Source organism: Ochotona princeps, chromosome 11, assembly GCF_030435755.1.
Source record: "Ochotona princeps isolate mOchPri1 chromosome 11, mOchPri1.hap1, whole genome shotgun sequence".
Lineage (NCBI taxonomy): Eukaryota > Metazoa > Chordata > Mammalia > Lagomorpha > Ochotonidae > Ochotona > Ochotona princeps.
In genome coordinates, this window is record NC_080842.1 from 25594945 (window position 1) to 25621619 (window position 26675).

At 40.8% G+C, this 26675-nt stretch overlaps 1 protein-coding gene across 2 annotated transcripts in view; it reads right to left on the bottom strand.

Annotated features, from left to right (window-relative positions):
• Positions 1–26675, bottom strand: part of WWC2 (WW and C2 domain containing 2) — a 202167-nt gene that overhangs the window by 56188 nt on the left and 119304 nt on the right. For both annotated transcript variants that reach the window (XM_058669952.1, XM_058669953.1), the window contains exons 5-8: positions 11437–11516; positions 6740–6869; positions 3731–3877; positions 2626–2699 (exon numbers count right to left, since the gene is read on the bottom strand). In XM_058669952.1, coding sequence (XP_058525935.1) covers positions 2626–2699; positions 3731–3877; positions 6740–6869; positions 11437–11516 — 431 coding nt within the window. The remainder of the gene's footprint in view (positions 1–2625; positions 2700–3730; positions 3878–6739; positions 6870–11436; positions 11517–26675) is intronic.

The following is a 26675-nucleotide window of genomic DNA, read 5'->3' on the forward strand; positions in this document are numbered from 1 at the left end:
CATCAACGTGATGACCAGCTGCATAGCAGTGGATACAGCAGCCTCTGGAGTGAAAAAGTGCCACAGTAAGGGAGACAGGATGAATCAGCTCCACGCCTTATCATCTTGCCTGATCTCTGTCTGGAGCTCCACAGCAGAGGGCAAAGGTCACCTAATTCCCCTCTTGACATGCATGTCCTGGCCATTTGGAATCAACTTGCATGGTGGCTCTAGGAAGACCATCACACTTGCTGACCAGGTAAACCATTTGTAGCTCCCGCGACCAGGATAACACCCAGGGAAAATAAGGAGCACAATCAATGTTAGCAAGAGGAATCTATGGCCTTATAAGAAGATACTAGGTGACTGGACACTGTTATGGCTCATACCAGAATAGAAGAGGACAGACATCAAGGGGGACAGTCTTCCCCTCTGTTGGAAGAATTTACAGAAGAGCACAAGAAAGGTGAACAAGAAACAAGACCAGGAACAAAGATGGACCATCCACAGCCCTGGACACTGTTTCTTGTTCTAGAGAAGATTAACACCTCCATCTATGACTGGCTGTGCACACATACTGCACTCCTCTTTTTGACCGAGCATCGGCACTTATGATAGTAACATCCGATCTAACATCAGCTATTCCTCAGCTTTATCCACCAAACCATAAACAACTGTCTCAACGTACTAGAAAATTAATCAGCAAACTGCTAAATAAGCATGATATTATTGGCTTCATTAAACACATAAAACAAAGGCTGGAGGAAAAAAACGGTTTTAGAGAAACACAATCTGCCCCTTTACTCATTTAAGATTGAGGTGGAAATAGCATTCTCAACATAAACAAAAACCCTTGGGATTTGCCCTGTCATCAGCAACATTAGTAACTAACATAAAACCCCACACGGTTCAGCAGTGTAACCAAGTGGGACAAACCAACATCTTCTTCGTTGATGCAACGGAGGTACCTTCAGAGCCTGGGCATGGAGGAAAGACGCTGGCTCATTCCTCGTGTGCGTAAGCATTTGCTAAGTCTTACATTTTATTTCAGAAAAAGTGTGTCAAATCTGGGGAACAGAACATGAAGAAGACTTCCAGGGGCACTTACGAAGAGAGATCCGTAGAGGCTCTAGAAGGAAGTATCTGCCAGCAGTCAGAGGAAAGCAAGCGTTCAAGTTCATCCAAGGGATACAGAGTCAAGCCCAGAAGAATCCAGAACCTAAGGACATCAGCTTTTTGTTTTTTTTCCCCCTAGTCTCAAGAAATTCAAAATCTGTCAGAAAATTTTAAAGGTGTTAAAATTAGCTGAGTAAACTTCAGAATGACCAAGTGGTTTACTCAAGCTCATGTGGTTGGGACAAAGGTTAAGTTTCCTTCAGTAAACTGATGAACCAAATATGACAGGAACATAGACTACATAGAGGCAAATATTAAATTTATTTTGTTTTATTAAAGTTAGAACCTATGGCCAACTACCTTTATATTTATCATAAATACCTTTCTATTTATAATGGTTATACTGCAGTGTCTGATGGCTTTCCTTATGGTAGCAAGTCATGGCATTCTAGAAAGTACTGTGATGAGCTTTTCCTGTTTGTGGGGAAGTGTGTGACTTATTTTTTTTTCCTATAGGGTGTCAATGCAGTTTTTCCTAATGTCATCCTAAATAATTAACCATTAGTGGGCCCAGCAGGCGTGGCCTAGCGGCTAAAGTCCTCGCTTTGAATGTGCCGGGATCCCATACAGCACCAGTTCTAATCCCGGCAGCTCCACTTCCCACCCAGCTCCCTGCTTGTGGCCTGGGAAAGCAGCTGGGGACGGTCCAAAGCTTTGGGACCCTGCACCCATGGGAAGAGGTTCCTGGTTCCCAGCTTCGGATTGGTGCAGCACCGGCCTTTGCGGTTACTTGGGGAGTGAATCATCGGACGAAAGATCTTCCTGTCTCTCCTCCTCTCTGTATATCTGACTTTATAATAAAATAAATAAATCTTAAAAAAAATAATTAACCACTAGCATTTTTCAGCTCTTAAAAGGAAAAATAATGAAGTAAAAACCATCAGCACAACCCTATTCCTCAAAATAAGGTGGTTTATGCCATGGAAGTAACCTGAGTTGACCTCCCAGGAATGGGTGGTGGCATCGTCTCACTCCAGAACAGGCACGAGGTTAGCAAGGGTTTATAAAGAAGACAAACAGGAACTCCTGAGCCCTCTCCCTGAACAGCAGGTCACCTGGACGGACATCAGGGACACCAGTGGCATGACACCCCTCTCCCTCAGAGCAGAGGAGCAGGTGGGAAAGCCTGCCTGACTGTGCCTGGTTGCCATCTGAGAAGCCAGCCTTCTCACTTCTGACTGCAAGTCAGGCAATGTAGAAGCCCAAAGTTTCCTCCTTCTTCCAGAAGAGAAGGGGACAATTTTGTTTCCACTTCTCTCATGAATTCCCCCTGCTTGTCACCTTTGAAGAAAGGGAAGAGATAAAGAGGGGAGAGAGACAGCAAACCCCACACCCTCAAATGCCAGGCGCCTTGGCAAGAAAGTGTGGCAATGCCCAGCAGATGTCACCAGAGGAGCAGAGATCATTCTGGAACATACCATCACATTCCAGACACCCAAACAAACACAACAGCTCCCCTGTCATTATTACCTTCTTTTGGCTTCTTCATACTGTAGACTCAGCCTGACCTTTTCAGCTAAGTGTGATCTACTTCTCACTCCCATCTAGTAAAAAACAAAAGGGAAAAAATCAATTAACTTTGCTAATGAATGAGGTAAACTGCCTTTGTTTCTAGAAAGTGTAAGTAATTGAAAAGCTAAACAAGAAGGCACTAAAATTGGAGAAAAAACAGTTTTAAAAGGCACTTACTTTATAATCTCAGTAGGGGCAAAACATTTCTTTTAATTCAACCTTGTGTGTTTTCCAAAGACTTTAATATCACTTTCTCTGCACATTAAACTCAAGACAAAAAAATGGCAGGTAAATGTGTCTGGTGCCTAAGAGTTTATGGAGGGTGCACTGGTCAATAAAATTAATGAACTAGAACTAATTTCTTTGCTTTATGTGCTAAAAATTTCCATCATTTATCTTACAACTGTACAAAATATAAACTAGGTAACTTCAAAAATTAATTTTCAAACAGGTAAGACCAACTTCCATCTCTACCTGTTTCACTTTCACAGCACACACTTCAGGAAAGCATAAGAGAACACAAAAACAGTCAGAAACTTACTGAAAAGGAAACACCTGATAATGGCATCCCAAAAGCAAGAAGGCAAAACAATATCCAAGCAATTGTAAATACTTTGAAATGTCAGTTAAAAAAACATAAATGATATATTTTAACATATTAACTGTGGGTTTGGAAAAACAGATTTTCACGTTTGTTGGTTTCTTTTGTTTCTTGGTATCCTTGATGTTACTTTGAAAATTCCAAATTTTCAAGACGTGATAACAGGGATAACTAATAGGAAAAAGCTAAACTCTCCTATGTCTCTTGACAGTAATTTGTGTCTCTGAAGTAACACAGCATAAGGGGCTTGGAATAAAATTGTTCAAAGGGACATGTACTGATATCCTTAGCAGCTTATCAAAGATGTGACTGCTTTCTAAAACAAGTCTTCTGGGAATGCAATGCTGAAGGCACACAACCAGAGCACAGCCCCAGTCCCTGTCCCTGTCCCAGTTCCGCATTCTTGCTATAACTGCCAGAGCATGGGCCTTTGCAGGGGCCAGCCCTTCAGCTGAGACTTACATCTCCAGAAATGCTGGTTTGTGACCCGGCATCAAGGGTCTGTCTGGAGAGAGACAAGTGAGAGTTCACAGGACTGGATCTCAAATCTGGCTCAGATCTGCCCATGTTTTGATCCAAATGAAATCGCTCCTGTAGCTTGGCAAGACTCTGTTTAGGAAACAAAGCATTTCATGAAGCTTAACATTAAGACAACAATCCTTCCTCATCAGGTAAGATTCAACAGAAAGAGCCAATCTTGATGGAAATAAAATAATGACTTCAATTTGGTAGGAACTTACCACTTTGTATTATTGAACCATAACAGAAAAACATAATTCACATGACTTTGGAAGTGTATGTGAGATCATATTTAACCTTTACCTTTCCCATAACAGTATTTTTTTTTCTGTGAGTAGTGGTGTCTTTGTTATATGCACCTTTTTATCTTAAAACATCTCATTAGGAAGTCTGTTCAATAGGATCCATTCTCTTTATGCAACAGGAATTACAGAAACAAAGAACGCTTATGTGTGTACAATTCCATCTTTCGTTTTAGACATAATAAGACAACTTCCTACTTCGAAGGCTTCTACAATTACACTATTTTACATGTGGACAGGGCCCAGTGTTCAGGATTACAAGTTGAGGTTCAGACGTTGTGAAGGAGCGGCCTGTGTCGTGGCCGAGTCTCCCAGTGCACCCACTGTATGCCACTGTGTGGGGGTAGGCGGAGCGCTTGGTTTGGTAAAGTGAATTACAGAGTGACAATGACAGCAAGAGCGAGTACTAAAAAAACAAACAAGTAAGACCCAAGAATTTGCTAGAGAAAAAAAAGCAAAATGAATAAAGTAATATGAACAAAAATGGTAAGAAGTTACTGCTAATTATCAAGAAGGTCTAATATTTAATCCTGATAGTGAAAAATTTCCTAAGAAAGTAGAAATAGTAAAGAGCTAGTATTGATTTTCACCTAACCTGTACTTTCTTATAAAAGACTATTTACACAAAATGTATGTACAAAAGGGATGCAACTTAAAGGCCCTTGCCAAACATATTAAAGAACAAAGCTTTCAATCTCCTTGGGCAGACGCTTTCTATCTTAGCTTCTGTAAAGTGAAGGCATTGGTGTTTTTCAAGGACACCGTATTTAATTACAATGCATTCAATCAATTTAACGGATGTGACTAGTATGCTTTCTAATGAAGTAGAAGACACTGGAAAATAAAATCACATTACCAGTATTTAACAGTAGGCATATTTCTGTGACCTACGTGTGTGTATTTATGGGAGCGTAAGGGAATATAGTTTTCTTACTGTGTTCTAAGAGGTTTGAAAGCCATAAATCTATCCAATTTCCCTTCCAAGCCCGTTCATCCCCATGTCTACTAATATAGAGATTATTCTATGTACTTTAGTATTTGAAAAGGAATCTATAATCTTTTAATCTGGCTTATGTATGTGTGAATCCAAAGTTCACAAGAGAAATTTAACAGCATTCACTGTTAAATTATAAAATTCCAATGTACATTTATTTGCTCAAGTCCACTTTTTTTTTAAGGACCTATTTGTGTGCATTTCAGCAAACATTGGTTTTAATCAGCAGGATGACTGTAGAACCAAAACAGATTACTTACAAGTGAAGTCCTGTATGTGTCATGTGTATGTTAAAACCACATAGAATAAGAATTAAATCCAAGTCCTGTTATTTACCAACTGTACGACCCTAACTTTTTGCCTGCCTGTAAGCTCAGGGTAATAAGAGCACCTGACTTAATATGAGGATTAGGTGAACTATATATGTGCAAGGCTTTCAGAAGAGTGTGGCACCAAGTCAGTACTTTAAAGCATTTGCTATTATTACTGCCATCTTCTATTATATCTCCTCCTGCAACTTATTTTGAAATTTTCAAAACAAAAATGATGTAGATCCAAGACTATTTATCTATATTAAGCTAACGTTTCGAAAAATCAGCATGTAGTAGTTGAATATGATATTTAAACACAGAGGTTCTATAAATGAGACAAACTTCAACATTCACTCTAACATTTCCCCAAAGATGCAGACTAAGTTTTCACTCTGTTAGATAAAGAATTCTAAATATTGGAAACAAGAATTCTTAGTGCTCATAATTATGGGATGGAGAGAAGTAAAGAAGGAAACATCTTTTAAAAATTAACTGTATTTGTATGCACAGATATTTACAACACTCATCACTGGGTGTTTGTTTTGTTTGTTCTGCACATCAGGCTGGATTCTTGGGACTTAACACTCCCATGCTGAGAACTACACAGGTCTAGCAAGGAATCTACTGCTATCAGCAGCTTTCCCAGGAAAATCCCTAGCTGGGTCAACATTTCCCACTTCACCCTTAGCTAGCTTCTCAGAATCACCTGGGTCAGAAACTTTTCTAAGTTCTTCACATAGCCTTACACTCCAAAGGCACTGTGTACTAATGGCAGGCAAGACACACTCCATGCAACCAGGGTTGGGAGTTCCAGGTATAGAATTCCACTTATCTGGGTCCCACATGAAGTTTTTTCAAGGAGTTTCAAAGTGCACTAAGTTGCTAATCTTCAAGAGAGCTCCAAGATCTACCAGTCATAAGCAGAAAAGGATAGTCAAAGGCAGTTAAGTCTGTTAAGTATGACATCCCTAGAACTCACTAAGGAGACCTGAACTGAGTTTCTGGCTCCGGGCTTCAGTCTGACCTGCCCCAGATGCTGCAGCATTTAGGAAGTAAACTGACGAATGGAAGATCTTTATCTACTATGCCATTCAAATAAACGAACATAAATAAAGTTAGGGTTTTTTTGTTACTGCTGGTTTTACTGGGTTTTTGCTTAAGCTTTTTAAAAAATAAAAACATTAAACATATCAAGAGCTTTGAACCAATCTGTTCTCTAAGGCAACCAGCCTATAACAATCTCCTGCCCAATTTTGCATGAAAGCAGGGATGTGACAGCAGCTAGCATCCGCCTGAGGGCAAGTGGCCAGGGCCTCAGAAGCTGGCAGGGTGCTCTGTGACATACCTGCATCAGATCCTGCTTTTCCTTTTCTCCAGAGCTAATAGCCTTTCTGATAGATTTTAGTTCAGTTAGGATGGCTTTGGCTTCAGTAAGTTCATATCCACTCTGGCCTCCAGACATCTTTTTATCAATTCTGTTAAAACAGGAAAACAAAAAAGAACATAGAAAAAAAGTTAAAGGATGTCCAAAAACAAGTCAGGCAGACAACTGGAACTGGTTTTCTGGACTATCATTGTTGGCTGAATATTGCACTGCTTGATCTTCATATCACCCTTCCAGCCTGCCTGTTTCTTTTCCTTTATTTTTACACCACATCTAGCTAAGACTCCTCTCACCCCTACTTCATGCCCAGTCCACCGGTAACCAGTTTCAGGTTCAAATAAACATATCTTTTTTACTTTCAGTGTGTTTGGATGATCTCATTGTTTGTTGAACCCAAACTCCATCCAGTGTTGATTCTGGTCTCCACCTGGAGAAAGGTGAAGGTCATGGATAAATGCTAAACATAGAAATGCCCCCTGCCACTCCCCAGTCACCCAGTTTTACATGCCATAATGTCTGTGCAAAATTTACCACAGTGCTTGCTACTTGACAAATGGTGAGTATGAACCATTATTTCTATCGGTATATTCTACAATATTTGCATTGGCATAAAAAGTATTCTATTTTTATGAAACTTATGAATCAAGATAGAATTGTTTGTCTTGTTCAACATGCTCAAATTTAGGAAGAAGGCAAAAGGGCAGATGTGTTCATTTGTCAATTCACACTGAATAAAGAGCTCTTCAGAGAGCCGATTTATTACTCTAGTGGCTCTGTTTACCAAATGGACTCAGTCCACATCATCAACTTAGGCTGGACTTGGCATAGCCAAACAAAACAGCCAATTCACTTGAAGACGTGGTATAACGTTCTCTTCCTACTCCCTGGCCATCCGTGCTGCCCAGGATTCATGACCACAGTGGGGTTTACTTGTGGTACCCAGGGTTGTGTCTCTGCCCTGCCAATCAGCAGCTCTCCAGCTCTTCAGGCCTGCTGTTGGCCTTACCCATTGACTCACCAGAGAAAGGCTACCTGAGGGAACAGAGAGAATGGACTTGGAGCCAGTGGACTTAAATATTTAAGAATTAGTATTTATTTTCAATGCAAAAGCTGTAATCTGAAGAAAAGCCTTTCTTATCTGTCTTCCAAACATATGCAAATTAAGTACAGTTTGTAGATGACATACTCATATTTCCCCAAATACTGTTTTAATAAACATTAACCTTTTCCCCATTGAACAATTAAAATCTTAAAAGAAATTAGGGAAATAAATTTGGTTATATCATATAAAAATCAATGAAGTCCCAGGATTTTTAAACCACACACATGCATAACACAAAAGGTGTTTGGGATAAGGAACATGAGATCCCTGATTGTATTTTTTTCTACATGAATCCAACACTGGAAAGTTTATGCAAATTTAAGCCCTATAATATTTTACTAGTATTTCAATTCTTGATATCTAAATTATTTAGAATTTAATGTGAAACAAACTTTTAGTATAGAAATGAACTTTTATCATTTGAAAATAAAATCAAGTTAACTTCTCAGAAATATATTTTAACATGTAACGATAACAAGTTTAGCTTTCAGAAGGTTTTAAAAACATGAAAATGTCTGGGGTCTCCACTGCTCTAAAGAAGGCTAAATAGGAGAAACAAACTATCGCAGTGCAGCCCTGGACAGGGAGCCCCCTCCCTGGACCCCACCCTCCTGCCTCTTTGTCTCTCTACTATAAACATCTCTCTTTTCCTTTCTTTCCATTCTTCTTCTTTTTTCCATTTCATACTTTTTCTCTCTTTTGACATAAAATAAAATACGGGCATTATCTGTTACCTTTTAAAATCAACTATTGTTTTCTGTTCTTAATCTGAAAAGTACCCTTTTTTCTTTAAACATTTTGAAAATAGCTTTTGGCGGGCCCGGCGGCGTGGCCTAGCGGCTAAAGTCCTCGCCTTGAGCACACCGGGATCCCATATGGGCGCTGGTTCTAATCCCGGCAGCTCCACTTCCCATCCAGCTCCCTGCTTGGGGCCTGGGAAAGCAGCTGAGGACGGCCCAATGCATTGGGACCCTGCACCCGCGTGGGAGACCCGGAAGAGGTTCCAGGTTCCTGGCTTCGGATCAGCGCGCATTGGCCCATTGCGGCTCACTTGGGGAGTGAATCATCGGATGGAAGATCTTCCTCTCTCTCTCCTCCTCTGTGTATGTCTGGCTGTAATAAAATGAATAAATCTTTAAGGAAAAAAAAATAGCTTTTGGCTTGATCTAATTCATACTCTGAAGCTAAATCTTTTCTAAAAGAGGAGAGATTTTCATTTGCATTCCCTCTCTGGGAAATGTGTACCGAGCCAGCTTTCAGAGAATCTATATAAGCTCTCGGTGTGCTAAGCATCTCACCACTTCCCGTTTTCCATTTCTGAGGGCACACTGGAGGTGGCAAGACAGAAATGTACATCTTCCTAGTACCCATTCACACACGAGCTACACTGCCTTGCCTATGCCAAAGTTAAATTTGGGAGTACAAACTGAAATGAATAAGAGAACAAAACTATATTTGTTCACCAAGCAAAAACTATTACGTGAAGCAAAAGGAAGACTCAAATTTATACTACATTATAATTCCAGATTCCTGAAAAATATTCCATTCTATTGTGAAAAAGTAAAAAGCTAACAAAAGTCTGCAATAGGATTCTATTTAAATCTTTTCCTGAAATGTCTTCTGTCAAAGCCACAAATAAAAGTCCCTTTACAGTTATATGGAATGTGATTTCTTAAATAGTCCACTCTCTGATTCAATCAATTAGCATTTGATGTTCTAGTAGCAGAGTGGTTAACACTTGAATGAAAACAGTGTTATTTTGTCTACAGTGAAGATCCACAGAAGAGGTCTCCCATGTTAGATATCGTATCTTTCTACTCTTGCTTCAAGGGATTAGAATCATTGCAAGAGAAAGCCTCAATTTCTACAACAAATGTCTATTGTTTCCTTGTGGAATGTTATTGACAGATTCTTAAACATGCCTCAGATTCCTATAAAAACTGCTTACAAGCAAACTGCTTTAAAACAATAAGGCATTGTTACACCAGTATAACAAAAACAGCAAGTTTGGCTAACCTTTAATCTTGGGCGGTGACATGTGTTATAAGTTCACGTGCCTTAAAAATGTGTAACATGTGGCTGAACACTCTGTGGCCCTCTTTAAAGTTTGTTTTCTTGCCCTACCCCCACCTCAAAGCCCTGCTTTTTGTTGATACCCAGTTACTAAATAACATATTTAGATCACTCTAGGTCTGGGTGGGAATTAGGAGAACTCTGTAAGCAGCAGTTTCTTAGAACACTTTGAGAATCACCTGTGATCTCCTAAGACATACCCAGTGGAGAGCAGGGGCAGTGATTTTTAAAAGCTCTCCCAAATTGCTCTCATAGGAAGTCAGGTTTGAAAATGCCTGGAAGAGGAACACCTATAAGAGTATCGGGGTGATGATCACACGGGGCAGTAAACCAAAAAGGCAGGCTGAGGATCTGAAACTGGGTACCTGGCTGGCTGGGGGTGGGGCGGTCAGCAGCAGTGACCAGGTATCCCCAGAGGTGTCCAGCCACACAACAACTGCGTGCAGCTTGGCTGTACCCAGCCAGCTTGAATGAGGTAAGGTCTGTTGCCTTGAATTGTCCCAGATTTCCTAACAGCAGAAGGCAGAACAGGCTTGCATGGGAAGAAGGATGGAGCTGGGTGGTGTTCCCAGAGTCGGCTTCTGAGACCTGTTTCGCATCTCTGAGGTGTTACTGGGGGAAAGAACCAGGGCTACATGAACATGAAACTGACCAGGGAAACCCCTGAGAATCCTGGGCTGTGGCACCAACGCCCTTATCATGGGAGGGACACAGAGCAGTTTAGAGCTTCTGGGGAGGGCCACCTCTGGTGCTCTGGCGGGCATGAGGCTGTGAAGGCCTGAGACTTCCTGTCCCCTATGAGAGGCCCTGTGAGAAAGGGAAGCCTCTGTGTGTCTCACCATTTTATGTCCATGCCCGACCAGCAGGGAGACCAGGACCTTCCAGAGGCTCAGCTCCCCTTGGCAGACTGCATTTTACCTAACCCACCCAGACACTATGCTGCTGACCCAAAGATTTCAGTACCAACTTGGACAGGACAAAGAGTATGCTGCTGCCCCTTCACCAACATCTGCCTTGTTCTTACGCCCCTGAGCTCAGCCCAGCCCAGGTTGGACAGTGCCTTGACTGACAGAAGGGTAGACTGAGGCCTCCACTCAAGGGTTTAGGGCAGCTGCGGGCTCACATAGGAGTCAAGTCCATCCACCTAACCCTGTCTCTGGGGTAGAATGTGAAGTGACACTCCCCATGCCACTCCCCATCTTAAAGGAAGCTGGCCAGGGATCCAGGAGAGAGCAGCACGATTTTTATTTTCTTTGGATCTCCAACGATTAATACTTCAAACTTTTTCAAAAGTGTATAGGATTTTCCCAATTTTTTATATGTTGGTTGGTTGACTTTTTTGTTTTTAATTTCTGATGCAGAATTTTGAGTTTTTTACTTTGTTTCTTTGAGAACTCTCTTATACACCTATACTTCCATTTTCTTTTATTTGCTATGGAAATTTTACTCATTCTAAAGTCAATTTCAGTATTTTTATACTCACTGTTGTAATGTTTCAAAGCCTTGTTCTTTATAGAGCAGTTCTTGCTTCATCTGTGAGAGTTCTCTCTTCAGCTTTTTCACCTTTTATAAGAAATCAATGGAAATGTTAATGTTTGTAAATTGAAATATAACACACTTGTTTATAAGAAATTAGTAAACAGGGCCCGGCGGCATGGCCTAGTGGCCAAAGTCCTTGCCTTGAACGCCCCGGGATCCCATATGGGCACCGGTTCTGATCCCGGCAGCTCCACTTCCCATCCAGCTCCCTGCTTGTGGCCTGCTTGTGGGAAAGCAGTTGAGGATGGTCCAAAGCTTTGGGACCCTGCATCCGCGTGGGAGACCTGGAGGAAGAGGTTCCAGGTTCCCGGCATCAGATCGGCACAGCACCGGCCCGTTGCGGCTCACTTGAGGAGTGAATCATCGGACGGAAGATCTTCCTCTCTGTCTCTCCTCCTCTCTGTATATCTGACTTTGTAATAAAAATAAATAAATCTTTAAAAAAAAAAGAAATTAGTAAACAGATAAATATAATCCATTAATGTAAATAGCTGGCCAGTTTTTCCATCACATAAATCCTATGGAATATCCATGAATTATGTCTAGATTATTAATGGTGTTTATGATGACTATTTTTTTACAGTTTATACTTTTATTTGCAAAATCCCAATGTGCTGGACATCGTCAGTGTCTCCAATTCGTGATGCACAGCCAATAAGGAGGGGGAGCAGTCAGAGCTTCCAGCCATGGAACCCTTAATTCTAGAAGCCTGTGCTCTTTGCTTTTTATCCAGTGCTTTCCTGGCCACAGCCCTGTTCTTGGGTGTCCCGGCTGATGCCTGCCTCAGTACTTTGGTATTTTCTGTTCCTCTTCCTGGAAAGTTCTTCCCACAGGTCCTAACTGAAACTGACTCCTTTTCATCTGCCTGTCAGCTCAGACAGTCCTGCTGTAGTGACCCTCCCTGTACTGTTACTGTTTTCTGCAGCTGGCAGTAGTTTTCAAGACCCCAGGTTCTCTGTGTTCTTGTGTACCGGCTGTCTCCCATGGAAAGGAAGCTCATTATGCAGCCCATTCGTCTGGAGCAGGACCCAACAGCAAGTGATTAATACATTTTTTTTCTGTTGTTTTTCTGTTCCTCCATGCACATTTTAGGAGAAATGCACTCATGAATGAAACTCCCATACAGCAGTGGGCCACTGCCCAACAGCCAGGAAGTGGGCAAGGCCTAGGCGCCACAGGACTTCTGGGCCAGCAGGGCTGCGATGCTGGGCATGATGTCGATGGTGGGAAACTGGCAGCTATACCTGCGCAGAGGGATGCCGTTGGGACCCATGAGAAACTTCTCAAAGTTCCAGGCCACATCGTTGCACCAAACACACACAGAGTATATATGTCTATATATATGTATATATATGTGTATATACATACATACATACATATATATACCCAACAATACTGAAATTGGCCATATCAGAAAAGCAGCACTCTGCTTTAACCATGCACTATGGTCATCATGAGTAGCAATAACCTACTTCATATGTCAAGTTAGAGCCTTAAGTTTTCACACATTCTGTAATACAGTATTTCAATTTTTATCCTCTATTTATTTTCTTCTTCAATTTTTATCTTCTTCAATTTTTATCTTCTATTTATTTTAATCTTCCTTCAAGTGTCTGTTGACTCTCCACTGTGTTCTAGTCCTGGGCTTGCATTGTGCGGAAAAGAGGCAATGACCCCTGCTCTTTGTGGTTCTGACAGAACAGTGGAAAGCCAGATACTACACACACCACACCACACCAGCTATTATTTTCTATAAGGAGGAGTTCAGGACACTCGGAGACAGACAACGGGAAGTGGGGCCTAATTTAGAGTGAGGGCTTTGGGGAAAGCTTATTGAAGGAAATGAGGTGTACACTGACAGGGAGGGTTAGTGGCACTTCTTCTGGTGAAGTTGTCTTCAAAAACTCTCAGCAAATCTCTGGAATTTAATGAATGCTACCGTTAACATATTACAGAAGGGAAGGAATGGTATGAGGCAGGACTGGAGAAGCCCTGAGGGGACAGTCTTGAAGTCACGGGTGAGGATTTCTGAATCCTGTCCTACCAATAGTGAGAATCAAGGAGGAATTGTAAGGCAAGACATATTCTGTAATTTTACATGGATTCTGTGATGACTGTGTGGTAAGCCCAAGGCGCCAATTATGCCCCTACATGGGCTGGCATATGGGAACGTGCCCTAGGGAGCAGAATCCGGGGGGGGGGGTACATTTCGGAGGCAGAATCAACCAAACGTGGTAAGGAGCTCAATGTGGAAGGCCTGACTGAACATGCACCAAAGATCCCTTTTAAGATTTTTGCTTTGCCAGCTAGGTGGGTGAAAATGTTTCCCAGAAAGTAAAAACACATTTGGAGAGAAAGATTCGGGACTTTCTGATGCACAGGGAATTCAAAAGCAATTGAAGCAAGGTCTTGTTCAGAAGAAATATCTGAACTAGAGATAGAATAATGAGAGACAATGACTTTAAGGTGACATTTTAGATGTATGAGACCAAACAGGAGGGGTGTACACTAAGCCTCAAATATCTACAGTATTTCAAAGGTTATTAAGGGAACAGGAAAGATGCACTGTGAAGTAGTGGCATGAGAAGTAGAAGGGAAAAAAGAGTACAATAGAATCTGAAAAAACGAAGTTCAGATACACGTTTGATGAAGAGGTTCAGGCCCTGCCCAGGACACTCACATCCCGAATATGAGAGCCTAGGTTTGAATCCCAGCTCTCCTTCAGATTCTCGCTTCCTGTTAGTGTGCAGCCTGAGACCAAGCAAGCAATGACCCAAGTACTTATGTCCTTGCCACCCACATGGGAAATCTGCACGGGGCTCCTGGGTTCTGCCTCCCCCTGGCACAGGCCACACCTGTGTTTTCACAGCATTTGAGGATTGAACCAGCAGATGAAAGATCAGACATTTAAATAAAAGCAAATAACAAGTAAAAATTTAAAAGACAAAAAGAGGAAGGCTAGGCACTAGGAGGAATAAAATGTTGTCAGCCATGCTTCCATAGTTTATAATACGGTACTCTGGATAAAGCAGATACTCAACAATTGATCTGGTGTGTTTATCTGTGTGTTTAACAGTTAATACCCTAAGGTGCTTACATTTTAGTAGGGGAAATAAATACAAATATTTATATTTGAAGGCCCAATTTAGACCTACAAGAGGTATAAAAATATATAACGAAACTGTAGTCCAAAAGAGAATTACCCTAGGGCTAAGAAATAAGGTCTGATCTCCTGGAAAAGGATATAGCTGCACTGGATTTTGAAGGTGCTATAATACCATGGAAGAACAATACATTTATTCTTAGCACTTTATAAAGCTGTATTTTTAAGTTTTTAAAAAATGTATTTGAAAGGCAAAGTTACAGAGAAAGAAGGAGAAACAGAGATATTCTCTCTACTGGTTTACTTTCCAGATAGCCACAACAGTGAAAGCTGAGTCAGGCCGAAGCCAGGAGCTTAAAACTTCTTCTGTTTCTCCCACATAGGTACAGGAGCCCAAATGGAGCCACCTTCCATTATTCCCCAAGTCATTAGCAGGGATCTGGATCTGAAATGGGGCAGCTTCATCTGAGTCTCCCATTGGGTAGATTGCTCTGCTTTTCCCAAATGGAGCAGCCACGACTTGAACCAGCAGCACCGATATGGATGTTGGCATCAGCACTGCAGTTGGTGGCTTTACCCACTATGCCATAATGCCAGTCCTAAGAGAGCTTAGTTTTAACAGTAGACTACTATCGTGTTAAAAGAGCCATCCACAAGCAATAGCTTGTTCCATAAGTACTTCCGTTTTCAACAAAATCAAGCATGGATTTTAAAACAGAATCTGTTCTTAAGTGCTTTTTCACCAAAAAGAGAGCAACACTTTCTTTTTTAAGTCACACAAATTTAGAAAACCACTTATTGGCCAATATTAATTTGTCTTTACCTTAGGAAATACAAATGATTTTTTTAAATGGTGCTATTGAGCCCACTAAAAACAAATGAATTAAGACAATTAATGTATCTCAAGACAAAGCAAAAAAATTCTACCTAAAATCACTTGGATCATGATGACCACTGGTGTTTATAATTGTCCACATACCACAAGAACTATCAGCAGCATGACTGTCAACAGTCATGACATGGAAATTACTTCAATGTCTGTGTGCTGAGGAACAGAGAAAGGAACTGTGGTAATGCTCACACAGCAACATATTATTCAGGTTTTGAACAGCAGGAGAAAATCCTGCAATTTGTGACAACACGGATCAACCCTGAGGACAATATGCTATGTAAAACAAGTCAGTATCAGAAGAACAGTACTTATGATATCTACTACACGAAGTATCCAAAACAGTGAAACTCACAGAGCAGTAAGTAGAATGGTGATCACCCGGGGCTGAAGGCCAAGGCAAACGCAGAGTTGTTCGATGAGCAGGAAATTTCAGCTATGTGCGATGAGTAAATTCTGCAGATGTGTTGTGCAACCTCGAGCATGCACCTACCAATACTGTGCTATATTTTTACAAATTGGCTAACTCAAATTTAAAACTCTAAAACGGACCTTTGATGAACTTCAGACTATTCTTTGTTCAAATGATGTGCGTTAGACTGTATGTTGGGCTGATCGCTGTGAGATGCTAACCTGGCACTCTTGGCTCCCACATCAGTAAGTTTACCCAGGGCTAGCTATGAGCTGCTGCTTGTTTTCTGCTGGGTCTTTTTAGAGGGCTAGCCAAATGATTCTTAGCTTCCAACTAGTAATGTGTTTCATTTTGTTAACCATGGAAAAGTTCATTTTCATTGTACTGCTAAATACAAAGTTATTTACAAAAATAATTTGTTTCTAATTGCTTTGGTATTTTTATTGGAAAATTGTATTTACCGAGAGGAGAGACAAAGATCTTTCATATGTTGATTCACATCCCAAGCGGCTGCAATGGCCAGAGCTCAGCTCATCCAAAGCCAGGAGCCAGGAACTTCTACCAGATCTCCCATGCAGGTGCAGGGTCCCAAGGTTTTGAGCCAACCTCAACTGCTTTCCCAGGCCACAAACAGGGAGCTGGATGGGAAGTGGAACAGCTGGGGCACAAACTGGTGCCCATATGGGATCTTGGCATATGCAAGGCAAGGACTTCAGCCACTAGGTTACCACACTAGGTCCAGACCCAGGAGAATTTTGTTTAAGCACAATTACAAATACTGTAGTTATGAATGGCAAATGCACCTAAAATCAAAGACAAACAGTAAAATCTATGACCCTGACTTGTCCTATACTCCATTTAACTTACAGATAGGAATAGCTCCCAAGCCCTGCAGTCTGTATTTTCCCTGATGTACACTCAACTTTCTGCAGCTGCAGCCAACCACTGATTTTTATAGACTATTTCTATGGAATCAAAAGTCATAATCCAAGCACTAAATTGGGAGCTAAGAGACCCATGACTTTTGCACATTTCTCGCTTTCTATACCAACTACCCTAGAGCAACTGACATCTTAAATTGACTTCAAAGTTGTTTCTGAAAACCAGAAACATAGTGTGATTAAATGAGATAAGATTAGAAATCAGTCTCTTACCACCTCTTACATTATTGCAGAGTAATAAGTTTATTTTAAAAGAAAAAGAAAGAAGATAACAATGAAGTCAAAGTAGATTCTAAAACTTGTAGACTTTGGAAGAATCACAAGAAGGGAAGGCTTCACCAGTTGGCCTTAACAATTAATTTTGCAGCATTAAAGTTCTGACAAGCAAAATGGTATTCTACTAATGACTATTGTCCATGTTCATAATTTTCTTTCTTTTTTTTTTAAAGATTTATTCATTTTATTACAGCCAGATATACACAGAGGAGGCGAGACAGAGAGGAAGATCTTCCGTCCGATGATTCACTCCCCAAGTGAGCCGCAATGGGCCAATGCGCGCCGATCCGAAGCCAGGAACCTGGAACCTCTTCCGGGTCTCCCACGTGGGTGCAGTGTCCAAGGCTTTGGGCCGTCCTCAACTGCTTTCCCAGGCCACAAGCAGGGAGCTGGATGGGAAGTGGAGCTGCCGGGATTAGAACCAGCGCCCATATGGGATCCCAGTGTGTTCAAGGCAAGGACTTTAGCCACTAGGCCATGCCACCGGGTCCCATAATTTTCTTTCTTTAAAGAAATGATCAGGGCCACATTTTGTAGCACAGCAGCAGAGTTATTGAAAGAAGACAGAGAGACGTATATTCCATTCACTTGTTCACTTCCCAAATGTTGTCAACAGCCAGGCTGGGCCCCACCAAGGCCAAGAGCTTTAGCTGGATCTCCCATGTAAGTAGCAGGGGCCCAAATACTTTGGTCATGCTTCTCTGCTTATTCAGGCTCATTAGCAGGGAGCTGGATCAGAAGTGGAACAGCCAAGACTTGTACTGGCATCTCAAGCTGGGGCTTACCTGCTATGCTACAACACCTGGTCCTGATGGTTTTCTTTAAACGTGACTTCAGGGATGAGCCGATATGGTGAGAGTTGGAAGTGGTATGCACAAGAAAATATTTCCAGAAGGAGCAATTGCATATAGTGTAACCATTAAAATGACTGGGTTTAAGTCTTTTCTACTGGCTTTCCAAAGGTCAATTTTCTCCATAGCTTTTCTACTACTTCTACTCAAAAATCCTTTGAAGTTAACCACATTTTCTGACTCCATTTTTACTTATACTGGCTTAACAGTAAAACCTCTTGTTTTTCAGTAATTACTCCAGAACAGGAATCAGCAAATAAGAGCTTGTGTGTCAGATTACCATGTGGTCTTTTCAAAAACAAACAAAAAATGGCACATGAGCTAAGAAGACTCTCTTTCTCTCTTTTTTTAAACAACTTTCCTAAAAATTTGAAAAAGCAAAACTGCAACAGAGTATGGACATGGCCTGCTGTATTTACTCTCTGCCGCAGCAAGAATAAATTATCAAAAAATTAGTACCCTGCATTTACACTCTCGAGCTCTGATTGAGGTGCACACAGATGAAATGAGAGAAATCAGACAGGCTGCGTTCTCATCCGAAAGCTCGGGGGAAAACTCCTAACTTAGAAGAATTTGGTTTCTTGTGGTTCCATTCCCTTGCTGGCAATTAGTTAGGCTGCTCCCAGTCTTCCTCTACATGGGTACTGGGTCTTTAATAATGGGGCGCTCATCTAGTAATGGTACACTGAGTTCCCCTCAGGCTGCCACAAGTGACTTCCCCTTCTACAACCAACCAGATAAGCTCTGCATTGTATTTCACCAGAACAATTCATCTTTAAGCCAACCTTGCCATGTAAAGTAATCCAATCATACCCCAGTTATTATGCAGGCATGTATGGCAGGGATGGCAAAACAGAAAATCTTGGAGGATGTCTTAGAATTCCATCTGCCTTATTTTTAAATTCTAAAGTATTTACCATTTGGATCTTTATATAAAAAAATGTATCCACCTCTTCACTAGTGTATAAAACTATGGATAACATTAAACTGCTTTATGTATCTGGTATGTCTTATAAAAAGTATCCTTCCTGGGTCCAGCATGATAGCCAAGTGACTAAATCATCCCGGCAGCCCCGCTTCCCATCCAGCTCCCTGTTTATGGCCTGGGAAAGCAGTCATGGATGGCCCAAATCATTGGGACCCTGTGTATACCCGCATCAGAGACCTGGGTGAAGCTCCTGGCTCCTAGCTTTGAATCAGCTCAGCTCCAGGTGTTATGGGTGCTTGCGGGTAAACAAACAGATGAAAGATCTTTCTCTCTGTATCTCCCCCTCTCTGTATATCTGCCTTTTCAATAAAAAATAAAGTAAGTCTAAAAAAGTTTCTTTCCATTTTCCCATCTTTCATGGTATCTTGATTTGAACTATTTTATAAACCCCAACATATTTTAGCTATTTTTGTTTAAGTAAGCACATACAGTTAAAGAATTTCAAGTTATTAGCATAGTTTGTAGTCACACACTTATTATCTCATTTTTCATTATTTTATGTAGATCTAAATTTTTAAGTAGTATTATTTTCCCTCTGTCTGAAGATAGCACATACAATATGAAATATGGTATCATAGTGGAGACCTTACATTTGTTTGTATGGAAGAAATTACTGTATTGCTTATTCTTGTTGCAAATACATGTATTTTAAAACTTAACATTTGTTGGGCCCGGCGGCGTGGCCTACCGGCTAAAAGGTCCTCGCCTTGAAAGCCCCGGGATCCCATATGGGCGCCGGTTCTAATCCCGGCAGCTCCACTTCCCATCCAGCTCCCTGCTTGTGGCCTGGGAAAGCAGTTGAGGACGGCCCAATGCATTGGGACACTGCACCCGCGTGGGAGACCCGGAAGAGGTTCCAGGTTCCCGGCTTCGGATCGGCGCGCACCGGCCCGTTGCGGCTCACTTGGGGAGTGAATCATCGGACGGAAGATCTTCCTCTCTGTCTCTCCTCTGTATATATCTGGCTGTAATAAAATGAATAAATCTTTAAAAAAAAAAAAAACTTAACATTTGTTCATGCTTAAGTATACAATTCAGAGGCATCTCCAGTACTTTTTCCACCAGCCCAAAGTTAAAAAATAACTCCTCATTTTCCTCTCCCCATTTTCAATTTTTTATGAATCTGTTTATTGGTGTCTGGTTTATTTCATATGGCTTAATGTTTTCAAGGTTTACCCGTGTTGGAATACAGATTAGAATTTTATTAATGTTAACTCTGAATAATGTTTCATTGTAGGTCTTTAACATATTTTGTTGGTCCATTCATCTGTGATGGACAGATGGGTTATTTAATGATTAATTTTATGTGTAAACTCAGTGTGTTTTTGGATGAGATGCACTTTCAAGTCAGTGTACTCTGGTAAGCAGACTGCCCCCAATTGGACCTCCTCCAATCGGTGCAGGGCTGGACTGGAAGAAAAAGACCAACTTCTTCTTAACAAGTGGTCATCCATGGCAGCTGTGACTTCGGACTTTCCCTGCACAACAGACGGAGTCTGCTAAGTTGCCACCTGCCTCAGACTGCGCTGCCTCATCAGCTCTGCTGGTATTCAGATTGCAGGCTTGCAGACTGTAACTGCACTATCAGCTCTTACAGGTTTTGAGTTTGCCAGCCGATATTGCAGATTTGAACTTGCAAATCTTAACTGTGTAATCACATTTTTTGTGACAAATTTCTTTAACCAGAATACAACACACACACACACACAGACTCCTCAGCCCTACCGCTTGTTCTGTTTCTCTGGAAAAAAAACTATTTTTTGTTGGTCTTGTTTGTTTGTTTGTTTGGTTATGATACTGCTGAATAGGCACTGGGGTCTCCCTTCCCCCTCCCCAAGCTCCCTCACCTTCTCACCCTTCTCCCCTCCAGTCTTACAATGGATGTCTTTTGTGAACTTTCACAAGTTCATCATGCTGCCACTGAGGTGTCTCCCAACAATGTAGAAGATTATTAGCCATGTCACTGGGGGTCCATTCTTCTACTGCATGCATGAGGACATACTTCTGTTTCCACCTATGAACATATTCTGAGTAATATTGCACTGGAAACTGCTGTAAAAGAATCTGGGTCCTTGCTTTCCATTTTTGATATCTATTTTCTCAAACATTTAATATGGCCTTATTGTGAAAATATTATAAATTCTTTCTTCTAGTTCTTCTAAAAGAGAAATATGCAGTACATAATAATTTTCCATGGTCCCCCTACAGTGCAGTAGAACATCAAAGCTTTTCACTCCTATAGAACTGTACCATGCTATCTTTGAGTCATGCATTCCCTATCCCTCCCTTGTCTCCTCATCTTTAGCCTCTGGTAACCTCCATGATACTTCTAACTGCTGTGTGATCAACCTTTTGAGATTCCACATGAAAGTGAAACCACATGCAACTTTACTCTGTGTTTGGCTCATTCCACTTAATACAATCACCTCTAGTCTCATCAACTTTGTTGCAAATGACTGCACCCTTTTGATGGCTACGCAGTACTCCAGTGTTTGAGTTCTGAGTGAATGACATCTGTGTAGTACATGTTCTTCATCTACTCATCAGCTGATGTTCCATTTCTTGGCTGTGGAAACAGTACCTCAGTGAGCAGATGATCTGCTGACAGCCGGATTTTACTCCTTCATGGCACAGCTGCATCATGACAGGTCCACTTGTGGCTTTTGGGGAAGAACCTCCATATTCTTTTCCACAATGCCTGGATTAATTTACAGTCCCACCAACAGTGTGCCAGGAGTCCCTCCTTTTGTCTTTTTGAGAATAGCCAATCTAACTAGAGCGAGGCGATATCTCACTGAGAGTGTGATTTGCATTTCCCTAATGATTAATGATGCTGAGCACTTTGGCCATATACCTATTGGCCATTTGTATGACTTCCTTTGAGAAATGTCTGTTTAGATTTATTGCCCACTTAAAATCTGGATTGTGGGGGCTATAGAGTCATTTGAATTTCTTTTGCTGCTAACTGCTTGTCAGGATACAGATTACAAATATTTTCTCCGATTCTGCAGGCTGTCTTTTCAACCTGTTGTTTCCTTGACTGTGCTGGAGGCTTTCTAGTATGATGAAATTCCACTTGTCTGTTTTTGCTTTTGTCTCTTATGCTTTTGAGGTCTGATCCAAGAAAAAAATCTTTGCTCATTTCAATAACTTGAAGCATTTTCTCTGTTTTCTTCAAGTGGTGTCCAAGTTTCAGGCATTACTGAGATTGGCTTTAAATGGCTATCTGTATGAAAACCTGACGTGCTTTTCTTTTTAAATCCTTCCTGCAGTTTTCTTATTTCTTGCAAGAAATTTTAAAGGAGAGGCTATTATAGCTTATTGTGGTTATTATATTCAAAAAGTGTCTTATAAAAGTAAGAACTGTTAAATAGTTAAAATTCAGGTATTTAATCCGTTGATTTTTTTTTTTTATGTGGTAGGATGTGGAGTGGGGCTGGTCCAATATTTCATTCTTCTACCTGTGGATATCCGATTTTCCCAGCAAAACTTCCTAAAGAGACTGTCCTTTTCCAACATTTGTTTTTAGTACCTCTGCTAAAGATCAGGTGGCTGCAGACATACGGCTTTGCTCCAAATCTCTGTACTGTTCCACTGGTCTGTGTGTCTGTATACAGCCTAAATTAGGCTGTTTCCATTGTTACACATTTTAAAGGCAGAGAGTGTTAGGCCCACTGCTTTATTTTGGTTACTAGGAACTTTTTGTGGCTCCATAAAATCTTTTTTTTTTAAAGATTTATTTATTTTTATCACAAAATCAGATATACAGAGAGGAAGATATTCCGTCTGATGATTCACTCCCCAAGTGAGCACAACTGCCAGAGCTGAGCCAATCCGAAGCCGGGAACCAGGAACCTCTTCTGGGTCTCCCACGTGGGTGCAGGGTCCCAAAGCTTTGGGCTGTCCTTGACTGCTTTCCCAGGCCACAAGCAGGGAGCTGGATGGGAAGTGGGGCTGCCGGGGCATCCATATGGAATCCCGGCGTGTTCAAGGTGAGGACCTTAACTGCTACACTATCGTGCCGGGCCCTATTTTACTTTTAATAACAGTGCTCCTGATGGATCGGAAGTGATTCAAACCTCACTATTAGTTCTGATTGGCTTGGACCTAAGGACTGGTGACGTTCAACAGTTCTGCAAATGCTTGTTAGCAACTGGTATATCTTCTTTGGAGAAAACATTAAATATAGTACCTTATCTATCTTAAAAGTGGACTATTTTTGCTTTTCATTTCAAAAGATATCTTCACTGGATATAGGAAACTAGGCTGACATTCTTCCTTCTAGTTCTGTGGAGATATCACCCAATTTTCTTACGGTTTGCATGCATTCCAATAGTCTATTTTCTTTGTATATTGTAATCTTTTTTCATGGGCCACTTTTAAGATTTGCACTAATTTTCAGCAATGTACCCTTATGCAATCATTCCTTTTTTTATTCTGCTTTGGATTTGTACAGCTTCCTGTACCCATACATTTACAGTGTGTGGTGTATGTGTGTGTGTGTGTGTGTGATTCTCTACCCCTGTTCTTCAATGGAGTCTGAATTTCACACACATTAGCTGATTCTAAAAGAACATATACATATAGGTGATACTATACCACTGGATACTGACATTCTGTGAACTTTCCTCAGGCTGCTTTTTCCCCCTGAAATTCAGTTTGGATAGTCTTCAGACTTGCTGTTTCTTCTTTTTCTTTTCTTTTTTTTTTTTTTTTTTTTGTGGCATATAATCTGCTGTTAAATCTTCTCTAGGCTATTTTTTACTATGTGATACACTTTTAATCTAAGAAGTTATATTTTTAAAAACCATTTTTATTTCCTCTCCACATTTTTAACACATTCCTTTAAATTCTTGAATATATGTAAAACACTGCTAATATAAATCATGTTTGTAATTTCTCCTTTCTATTATGGGACATACTTTCCTATTTCTTTGCATCCCTGATAATTTATAACAGCTTCATTGATGCACATTGGTAAATAACAAAATGAAAATGTTTAAACTGCAACTTTGGCAAGTGCTGACATGTGTGCGCAAATGAAGCCATCAATACAGTCAGGATGAAGACTACACCCACCACTCTTGAGCAGTTTCCTCATATCCCTGGGAATTCCTCTTTTCAGTCCCTCCTACTTCCCTTAGTCCCAGTTTGAATGAAAAACTTTAAATAAATGCTGGCCATTGTGATTTTCAAAATATTGCTGCTAGATTCCATCACATTTTCTTAAAGAGCAGTGAATTTTATTATGGCACACAGTTAAATCACTTTAAATCAATTTGATCTCATCACAGCTTACTTATGAATTTGTAGGAGGGGATGGGAAAGTCCAAAGCACCCTTAGTTTAGTCCTAGATTAATCTGAATTCATCATTAATGCATTATTATTTGATGTTCTCAAGGCCCCTACTTAGCATCCCATGTCTTAGAAGTTCCCTCCACTGTGTGTATGAACTAGTCCCAGTCCTCTATTGCATGTCTTACCACTTTTTTCCCCCAGTGTTATGGTGTTTTATACTATGACTTAGTCAGCACTGTATCAGAGACCTGAGGCGATCCTGCTAGAAATCTCCAGTTTGTTCAATCCTGCTTTCCTTCTCTCCCTTATATTCCCCCATCTCTAGTTATCTGCACATTCTAGCCACTTCTCTCAACACACATTTCCCAAAGCACAGTACATTCCCAAAGCACTGACGGTTCTCCTTCAGTTGGGGATTGTATTTCTCCACTGCCTGTCATCCAAGGTCTGAAAACTGTTGTTTCTTAGATTATGCCCAGTACTCTGTCTGTTATATAGATCAATTCCTGTCATAGTTAATTCTTCACGGACAAAACAGAAATCAGTTGGCTATTTTAAAAAATGCTCACATGATTTCAACAGCCTGAAATTTAGGCAAAATATCTTCCCAATGAACCAATTCATCAACATATCACTCTTTCTAAAGGTGTAGCATCAAAAACTATAAGCCAACTGACTAATCTCCAATCACACATTTCTATTCTTTTATATCTTGAAAGAGCTATCTAAGCCCTCTGAGGAAACGGAAGCTGATACTGTGTCTATTAGGCTTGGATCTAGAAATAAATATGTTAGCAAAGACACTGAAGATTGTAAAATGTATAAAATATAAACAGCTGTTTGATACTCTCAGTGCTTCGTTGTTATGACCTTGGGATATTGATTCTCTCAAAATTTAATGTGAATAGGTTAGGTGAATGTATTGTTTACAGGTCTAAAGTATAGAAACACAGGCAAGTGTTGATTTGACATATTCAGTATAACAACTTTCTCTCAAATGGTACCAACAAGTTTCAGCTCCCACACCCTCCAAAACGTGACAGAATGAACTTAGTAGAACAGGATCATTTGAAATTGATCACCTATGAATGATTATTTTACAGCCAACTGGTTTGCTTAGATAGTAAATTCTCTACTAGCAGAGGATGTATTTAATTTTATAAAAGTCCACAGCATTATGGATATAAGTATTTTAAGAATTAAAATGCAGATATCCTCATTGTGTTGAACCAGTAGAACTGTGGCCTGCAAGCACCAATTTTCCATATGGATGCCGGTTCCAGTTCCAACTGCTCCATTTCTGATCCTGCTCTCTGCTAAATGGTCTTGGAAAAAGCAACAAATAACCTAAGATTTTGGGCCCCTGCCACTCACCTGGGGTACCTGGATAAAGCTCTTAGCACCTGGCTTCGGCCTGGCTCAGCCCTGGCCATTGACAATCATTTGGGCAGTGAACTAGCAGGTAGAGAAGATCTCTCTCTCTCTCTCTCTCTCTCTCTCTTTCTCTCTCTCTCTCTGGAACTCTTTCAAAATAAATAAATCTTCTTTAAAAAAAGAATTAAAATGGAGAGGTTGCTTTACTAGGTGAGGAGAAACTGTTTCCTCACCAATGACACATTGTCAATGAAGGATTTATTGTTGAGCATTTATTGCTTAGCCTGCAATACAGTGCCCTTCAAAGTTAAAAAAGATCAAAATCACTACAAAGAAACAAAATATTACAAAATCAATAAATGCGAGTGTCACAGTTTTACTCTATTCAAACTCTGTGTGCTCTTAAAAAAGTCATTATTGTGCCAAGGATTTTAAACACTCAAGTTTTATCAGCATGTCACCACAGATGTAACATCAGTTCTTGTCTTATGGTGTATCTTGCTGGGTTTTTTTTTTTTTTTTTTTTAAAGATTTACTGGAAAAGCAGATGTACAGAGAAGGGGGAGAGGGAGAGGAAGATCTTCCATCTGTTGATTCACTCCCCTAGTGGCCACAACAGCCGGAGCTGAGCTAATCCAAAGCTAGGAGCCCAGAGCCTCTTCTGGGTCTCTCACATGGGTGCAGGGTCCCAAGGCTTTAGGCCATCCTCATTGCTCTCCCAGGCCACAAGCAGAGAGTTGGATGGGAAGTGGGGTGCTAGGATTACAACCGGTGTCCATATAGGATCCTGGTGCATGCAAGGCAAGGACTTTAGCCAACAGACTACTGGGCTGGGCCATTGTTTTCTTTCTTTTGTAAACATGAGTTAGGTCATACTATTCCTAATTTCTTCTAAAATTCTCTTAAGTTTATTGCACTATTCTCTTCTTTAAGGCTTATTTATTTGAGAGAGACAGAAAGAGAACCTTCTTTCTTCTAGTTCATTCCCCAAATGGCTGTAAAGACCAAGCCTGGGACAGGTCACAACCAGGAGACTAGAACTCTGAGGGT